Genomic DNA, 9034 nt, shown 5'->3' on the forward strand with positions numbered 1-9034 from the left:
CAAAACAACTATTATGTAGTTAGTGGTTAGCATTTAGTAAAAGTCATCTTCACTATTAAGGGATATCCACTTTAGTGTCCGTTTGGAAAAGATTATTTTTGCCAACTTATTTTTCTATTCAGTTTATTTTTGCTGCTATTTAAAGGTCCCATTGCACTTTTTGGTACTATTCATGGGCCTCATTGTACTATTTCAGCTAACTTTTACCTTTATTTACCGTACTTTCAACTAAAAGTTTTTAGTTTTAGCAAAATAAGCAGATTCCAAATGGATTCTTAATATATGAAGAGTTATCGGCCAAAACTCACATATTTTATCTTATAATGAAAAATGACCCTTTAAACTAGAAAGGCTTAATGATGTAGTTTTGCAACAATAATTTGAGATTTTTTTAATGTAAAAAGAGTGATTATTATAAATTATGAGGAGACATTGGAAGCCAACAAAATAAACCAACTTGATTAAGGTTAACAATAGGGAGGTATGGTATTGGACCATGGGTGACCCAAGTAGGGTGGGAGCAAAGGTAGGTTAGGGTGTGGTGGGGCAGGGACTGTTAAAAAATTGTTCAACCCCTTGGTTTATTTTATAGTGTTGTTAATCAACTTCAACAAATTAACTATTCTAAAAGCTTAATCCAAACTCCAAACCATTGTAAAAGCTTCACCGGATCTAACTGGCGGACCTTACGTTTTATATAATCCTTCAAATTCAATTATATCGAATGTAGAAAGTATTAGTTGAAAGTTCAATTAGTGTAAAAACACTCTTGAACGTTTAGACCCCCAATTTATAAATTAACCAATTCAAGCTTTATATCAAACAACTAGTGTGCGGAAAATGAACAAAAGCTATAAAACAGAATTGGAAAAACTATCTAAGCTAAATTAAAATCACAACCCATAGCAGATAATAAAAGGCAAAGATAAAAGGAAAGGAAGATGCAAACACAAGGACAACATGCGATGTGTTATCGAAGAGGAAACCAAAGCCCTCAGCATAAAACCTCTCCGCCGCCTTCCAAGCGGTAAACAATCTACTAGAAAATGTAGTTGGGATACATGGACAGCAATAGACCCTCCAAGCCTAATTTACCTAGTGCACCTAAGCCCTCCAAGCTTCTTGCTCCAACGAGGTTGCGCCGAACCTTTTTCTTTTCTAGTTTCCCGGATTCCGCTACTTGACCATAGTACAACCAATGTAGATTGGTTCCTTCCTAACTGCTTCCCAGAACACCAAATAGCCCTCTCACAGTAATGAATATGGTGAGAACAAGGTTTTGGTAAAATGCCTCTCAAGGGTTTGACAATGGAGAGGAAGAGAGTTGAGGAATTTGAAGAGACTCTTATGTAAAGATTGTAGATGAATCAATCTTGTTTTACTCTAGGGTTTTTCTCTCAAAATTCTCTCTGGAAGCTCTCTTTCTTTTGTGGGTATAAGGGGTATATATACTAGGGTGAGAGAGGAATGTGAAACATCAGGTTTTTCAAAACAGGGCTGGCTCGTGGCTTGGCCTCGCGACTTGACTGAGTCGCGAGATCCAGTCGCGAGATAACCGTATGGCCAGTTGTCCTATTTTGTCCTGTAGTGCTCCAGCTAGCATGACTATTCACCTTCTGGCATGCTTGGCACGTGTGCTGCATCTGGCGGCTTGCAGCCGCGAGTCACCCACGAGATCCAGCCGCGAGACTCTGTTTTCTTGCACACTCTTGAGCATTCAATCACTCTATCTCACTCACTACCCTTACAACAAACCCACCTAAATACAGGGTTACTAAATGCTGAAATACAAGCAAATTTGGCACAGAATAAAGCCAACAAAATGGTTGATTAAATTCAACCTTACATTAGTCAAGTGAAAACATCTTCGAGAAACTAGTAAATGAATCGAAGCAAAATATTAAATAGGGACCACGAAAGAAATATACAATAGAATTAGTCATGCCAAGACAATTCTTCCTAAGGGACCAATCCCCTTCTCCAAAATAACTTGGAAAAGAGTTTGACAAAGTCCATCTCGCTAAGACATGTGTAGGAATGGCAACGGGTCGGGTTCGGGCCGAGTTTTTTCATATCCGGACCCGACCCACGGGTCTTAGCCCGAAGCCCGAACCCGGCCCGTTTACTAACCGGGTTTTTTTCCCGGGGCCCGGACCCGCCTCCGCCGGGCCCCGTTAAACCCTGCTAGATTTGGGCCCAATCCGCAGCCCAACCAAAAAAAAAAAATTTTTTTGAATGGCCATTGCCCATTTCTCTGCGCATTTTTTTCTTTTTAGTACACAAAATATAAATTATGGAGATGAGTAAATAATAAAATTTATAGAATATAGTTTTAAACTTATTTTTAAAGGAATCCTCTTTGGCCTAATCAGATCTATGATTTTCACTTTCAAAATTACAAACCAAACACAAATTTCAGATCTATGATTTTCATTTTTCCCTTTCAGAAATCATAAACACAAACACAAACACAAACTCACACGATTGAGGCAAACTGAACCCAGAAAAAAAAAATGGAGAACGATGATTTTCATTTTTCCCTTTCAGAAATCATAAACACAAACACAAACACAAACACAAACACAAACACAAACTCACACGATTGAGGCGAACTGAACCCAGAAAAAAAAAAAATGGAGACCGAGGTGGAGTGAGGCCGTGTCACGCTTGTGGCCATGGGCGAGGAAGATGAGATGAGAGGGGCAGAGGACTGCGCGACAGTGTGAGATCGGCGACGGTGAGGATGAAACAGAGTTGAGATATATTAGAGCGCTTGGGACCGGTGACACTAACAGAGAGCTTGGGACGGCGGCGAAGGCTTGGGACGGCGGCTAGAGTTGGACCGGCGGTGAGAGAGTTGGCTGATCTCGCACTGTCGGAGTGAGGGTGAGGATTGAGGGAGGGAGGGAGGCGTGGGTTCTAACTTTGAGTTGGTGCTGAAGAACAGAAGAAATGAGAGATTAGATTTAGGGTTAGATTATAGGGGTATATATATAGGAGGGGTATTTTTGTAATATACAGTATCGAGTTTTTATTTGGGCCGAGTTTCGGGTTGGGTCTCGGATTTTTTTAATAAAACCCGGACCCGCTTCGGGTTTTTAAAAAAAAACCCATACCCGACCCTATTCCTAATCGGACCGGGTAAAACCTGACCTATTAAGGTCGAACGGGCCGGGTACCCGTGGGTCGGGCAAAAATTGCCATCCCTAGACATGTGCAGCTTAATTTGACAAACTTAAGCTGGTCAAATCTTGCATGTAGCAATCTAACTTCAACAACAAAATTAACAGTTCTCCAGTGCACTAATTTGGATCTATTGGTCACTACCTCAACACAATTTTTGGAATTACCCTTGTGGGGACTGGCCCAAAATAACAGGCTGGGCCCTGGGCCCGTCCGAGGACACCAGCCCATCCGAAGAGCCAACGTGACTCAAGCAATCCGTATTCAGACACGCTGGGGAAAAGAAAACATGTTCGAGGAGTAATTTCTCCTCGAATACTGAAAATCCGGAGCAAAGGTACATCCAAGCCACTACAGCCCATCTTCTAAATACGTAGAAAGGAAGGAAACCCGAAATATCTCAGCAAAGGCTGCCACCACCACATTAAATGCATTACAACTGCTCTCCTGGCCGCATTAATGTGGAGAAGACCCCTGAACAGTGCTACCTTGGCTACCGCAACTCACAAAGAACTGAGAGAGGTGTCTGATGGGACAGGTGCTCAAGTGGGGGTTTGGATGATCAACAAGTGTAAAGCCTAGATGACTGGAAAGGGCCTATATAATATGTAGAGGTCCTCCAAGAGAGTGGGATAAGAAAAAAGAGAGGAGAATACGGTAGCATGAAGAGGAATCCTATCGCACTAATCTGTATCTATCAATCAAATTTTAGCCCTATCATTTCTAGTGACCCTTCGAGACTGTGGCATTTGTTCTTGTTCGTGTGTTCCCTTAACCCATGCAACAATCCGTTTAAACTTACTTAAACCGAGTTCTTTAGCCCATACTCTACAAGAATTCATTGTGTTGGGCTTTTTGGACCAAGTCTTGTAATAGCAAGAGTTTGGTTACTAAATTGTGCCCCTACAATTGGCGCCGTCTGTGGGAAAGAACTTAAGTGTTAGTAAGTACGACGGTTAAGCATGGCAGAATTAGGTCCTCACCAGGAGAATCTCCACCAAGCTGACCCTCAACTGACGAAACCTATTGGGTCTCAACGGCAAAATAATCCTCCCAACCCGGGGACAAATCCAGGCAATGGAAGGAATCGTGAGGGAAGCGTACATACTACCCAGACCAGCCAAAGCCATATCCAAATGGGTAGTCGTGTATCCTGAAGGCGAAACAATCATCAGGCCATGCAATGAGAGATAGAGGACTTGAAAAGAAAATTGCGCCGTGCACGGCAAAAGCGATCTCCCTCTAGCTCAGATGCATCCTCTAACGAGGAGGATGACGTCAATTACAGACGGAGGTCGAGAACTCCCTTAAGTGAAACTTTTTCTTACGAGAAGGAGTTGCGCCCTGCACGGAGGTATGAGAGCCCATCTAGTAAGGGTTTGGGTAATGATGCCATGAACAAGGCATTGGATCAGATCTCTAGATCGCCCTTCGTGCATAAGATTGAAGGGGCTAAATTACCCCGACGTTTCAATCAACCAACGTTTGCCATCTACAACGGCCGAGCAGACCCGGTGGAGCACGTGAGCCAGTTTTACCAAAGAATGGCCATCTACTCCCAAAATGAGGCTCTGATGTGCAAAGTTTTCCCGTCCAGCTTGGGGCCAATAGCGATGAGATGGTTCAACAGCTTGAAAACGAATTCCATAGGCTCCTATAAGCAGCTCACTCAGGCTTTTTGTTCTCGCTTTATTACAAATAGCAGAGTCCCTCGACCCCTAAGTTCGTTATTGTCCTTGTCCATGCACGAGGGAGAGATCCTAAAGGCGTATTCGGATAGGTATTGGGAGATGTATAACGAATTGGATGAAAACCACGATGATGTCGCCATCAGCACATTCAAAAGCGGTCTTCCCACCGAGCATGGCTTAAGGAAATCTCTAACTGGTAAACCCGTTGCCAACGTTCACCAGTTGATGGATAGGATTGACAAGTACAAAAGGGTGGAAGAAGATCAGCTACAAGGAAAGGGAAAGGAAAAGATCGTTCCCCCCAAAGGGAGTGATTCCAGGTCGGAACGATATAACCATAACCAGCCGAGGAGAGATTTTTTGAGACAGGCTGGACAAAGCAACATGCAAACGGTTAATGCCGTGTTCAGAGAGCCAGTACAGCAAATTCTGGAGAAAGTCAAGAACGAACCTTTCTTCAGATGGCCAGGAAAAATGGCTGGGGACCCTTCGAAACGCAACCAGAACCTGTATTGTCACTATCACCAAGACCATGGGCATACCACTGAGGACTACAGGAATCTATGGAATCAGCTAGTCCGAGAAGGAAAATTATGTCACCTTTTACACCCCTCTAGCGGTCATATGGGCCAGGCAATGCAAGAGCCTCGAAAAGATGCATTATTAAGACCTCTCACAGGGACGATACACGTCATCCTCGCCGCTCCAGGAAGAACCGGCTCATTTCCCTCCAGGGTGCTGTCCGTGGCTCGGCTCTCCGCCGGAGACAGGGAAAGAGAATTTAAAAGGTCTAAAAAGGGAAGCCCTTTAATATTAGGATTCTCGGATGAAGATAAGAGGGGAACTATCCAACCTCACGACGATGCCTTAGTGGTTACGCTGAGAATCAGAGGTTTCGATGTGAAGAGGGTACTAGTAGACCCGGGCAGCGCATTAGAGGTAATGTACCCTGATCTATACAAGGGGCTGAACTTAAGGCCGGAGGATTTGACGGCTTATGACTCTCCCCTTATCAGCTTCGAAGGGAAGATTGTTGTACCAAAAGGGCAGATCAGATTACCCATACAGACCGGATCAGAGGTGGTGGAGGTGGACTTTGTCGTGGTCGATGCCTACTCGCCCTACACAGCGATAGTAGCCAGGCCATGGATCCATGCCTTGAAAGTTGTATCTTCTACACTTCACCAAAAGGTAAAATACCCGTCGTGAGGCCAAGTGGAAGAGATTCGTGGAGATCAGGCCATGGCTAGGCAATGTATGGTGGCCGCCATCTCACGCCAATCCAATGCCAAGTCCTCGGCTTCTGAAAACTTATAGCAATCAACCACCTCGGCAGGGCAAGCCAATGAACTAGCCAAGGAGGTAAGGTGTGAAAGTTTGGAAAGGTTTACCGTTGACAATGACCCAGAGAGATTCTTCCAGGTCGGCTCGGAGTTACCTCCTCAAGAAAAAGAGGAACTGGTCGGGTTTCTGAGGAAAAATGTTGATGTATTTGCATGGGACGCTTACGATGCCCCGGGGGTTAACCCTAGTCTCATTTGTCACTACTTAAATGTTAACCCATCTTCTATTCCAAAGAACCCCGGCGCCCTTCGAAAGAACATGCCAGTGCCGTTAGAGACGAAGTGACGAAGCTGAAAAAGGCAGGGGCTATCAAAGAAGTCTTTTACCCCGAATGGCTGGCAAATACGGTGGTGGTAAGAAAGAAAACGGGGAAGTGGCGAGTCTGCATGGATTTCACAGACTTGAACAAGGCATGCCCGAAAGACCTGTTCCCGTTGCCTCGAATAGACCGACTGGTGGATACGACTGTAGGCCACCCTCGAATGAGCTTCCTGGACGCCTTCCAGGGCTATCATCAGATACCACTAGCATTAGAGGATCAGGAGAAAACGGCGTTCATGACACTTGTTGGAAACTACCACTATAAGGTAATGCCTTTCGGATTAAAGAACGCAGGGTCAACCTACCAAAGGATGATGACCAGAATGTTCGAACCGCAGCTAGGCAAGGTTATTGAAGTCTACATAGACGATATGGTGGTAAAAAGTAAGGTGGTGTCCGAGCACATGAAAGACCTAGAGATCATCTTTGGCGTCTTAAGGGAGCATAAGTTGCGGCTCAATGCTTCCAAGTGTTCATTTGGGTCGGGTCTAGGAAATTCCTAGGCTATATGGTAACCCACAGAGGAATAGAGGTAAGCCCAGATCAAATCAAAGTGATTAATAGCCTACAGGCTCCTCGGAACCCGAAAGAAGTGCAGAAACTCACGGGCATGATCGCAGCATTAAACCGGTTCATATCACAATCTGCAGATAGATGCCGACCTTTCTACCTCTTAATAAATAAGTGAAAAGGGTTTGAGTGGTCGGAGGATTGTGTCCTAGCCTTCCAGCAACTTAAAGAATACCTGTCACGACCACCCATCATGTCTAGCCCTGAGGCCGACGAGGTTCTGTTCGCGTACATAGCAGTAGCCCCTCATGCTGTAAGTCTGGTACTGATACGAGATGATAATGGAATACAGCGACCAATATACTACGTAAGTAAATCATTACATGAGGCTGAAGTGCGCTACTTACCATTGGAGAAAGTAATTCTGGCAGTAGTGCATGCTACGCGAAAACTTCCCCATTACTTTCAGGCTCACACGGTCATTGTTCTAACCCAACTTCCCCTTCGATCAGTGCTCTGAAGCGTCAATTACACGGGAAGAATCGCCATGTGGAGTGCACTCTTGGGGGCTTTTGATATTAAATACATGCCTAGGTCCTCTGTCAAGGGTCAAGTTCTCACAGATCTAGTCGCAGAATTCGCTGAGCCTTTTGTGGAAGTAGTAACACAAAGGGAAAACATGGATGGAAAATCGGTTGGCATAATCTCAGCTCGGGAAACCTCGCATTGGAAAGTCTATGTGGACGGCACGGCCAACCAAAAAGGATCTGGGATCAGGCTAGTTCTGAAATCGCCCGAAAGTATTACCATTGAAAAATCGATAAGACTCGGGTTCTCGGCTACGAACAACGAAGCCGAGTACGAGGCCCTGCTTCAAGGGATGATGATGGTTCAAAAAATGGGCGGAAAGGCAATGGAAGCATTCTCGGACTCCAGATTGGTCGTAGGCCAAGTGATGGGTGAGTTAGAAGCTAGAGATGCTAGAATGCAAGAGTATCTCGGTCGAGTCAAATGCCTGCAATCAGACTTTGAATCCTTCAACCTGACGCATGTTTCTAGAAGTGGGAACACACATGCGGATTCGCTGGCCACTCTTGCCACGTCCTCTGCGCAGGATCTGCCACGAATGATCCTTGTTGAGGATTTATGCCAGACAAGTTCAATCGGAAGAGACACAACTCGGATCCATCAGATTAGAAGGAATCCCAGCTGGATGGATCCTATAACGAACTTCCTCAAAGACAATACATTACCGGAAGAAAAACTAGAGGCCGAGAAGATACGGAGGAATGCTCCTCGGTTCTGGTTGTCAGAGGACCACAAGCTATACTGGCGCTCCTATTCTGGGCCGTACCTACTATGCATACACCCAGAGGAATCTGAATCCTTGCTTGAGGAGTTGCATGAGGGAATTTGCGGGAGTCACACAAGAGGAAAATCCTTAGCGCACAGGGCACTAACCCAAGGGTATTGGTGGCCGAACATGCAAAGAGAGGCCCAAGAATATGCAAAGAAGTGTGATCAATGCCAGAGATTCGCCCCAAATATCCACGAACCAGGGGGAGTCCTTAACCCCCTCTCCAGCCCTTGGCCGTTTGCTCAGTGGGGCCTTGATATTGTCGGCCCTTTCCTAAAAGCAGCAGGGAATAAGCGGTACGTAATAGTCAGCACCGATTATTTCACCAAATGGGTAGAGGCTGAATCTTTGGCCAACATCAGGGACGTAGATGCCAAGAAATTCATTTGGAAAAACATCATTACGTGCTTCAGAACCCCTCACACCCTCATCTCGGACAACGGTCTTCAATTTGATAGTAAAAACTTCAGGGAATACTGCTGCGACTTTGGGATCACAAACCGATATTCCACTCCTGCCTACCCCCAAGGAAACGGGCAAGCCGAGGCCGTGAACAAAGTCATAGTGAGCGGGTTGAAAAAGAGGTTGGATTATGCAAAGGGGAGATGGGTGGAAGAGCTACCACACG

General features: G+C 45.2%; 1 protein-coding gene across 1 annotated transcript; it reads left to right on the forward strand.

Annotated features, from left to right (window-relative positions):
* The first annotated feature begins 5258 nt into the window (after nt 1-5258).
* Nucleotides 5259-6083, forward strand: LOC126719933 (uncharacterized). Its single transcript, XM_050422432.1, has one exon. It carries the CDS (start codon nt 5259-5261, stop codon nt 6081-6083), a length of 825 nt encoding a protein of 274 aa, XP_050278389.1.
* Nucleotides 6084-9034: the final 2951 nt, after the last annotated feature.

The sequence above is a fragment of the Quercus robur genome, chromosome 3, assembly GCF_932294415.1.
Source record: "Quercus robur chromosome 3, dhQueRobu3.1, whole genome shotgun sequence".
Classification (NCBI taxonomy): domain Eukaryota; kingdom Viridiplantae; phylum Streptophyta; class Magnoliopsida; order Fagales; family Fagaceae; genus Quercus; species Quercus robur.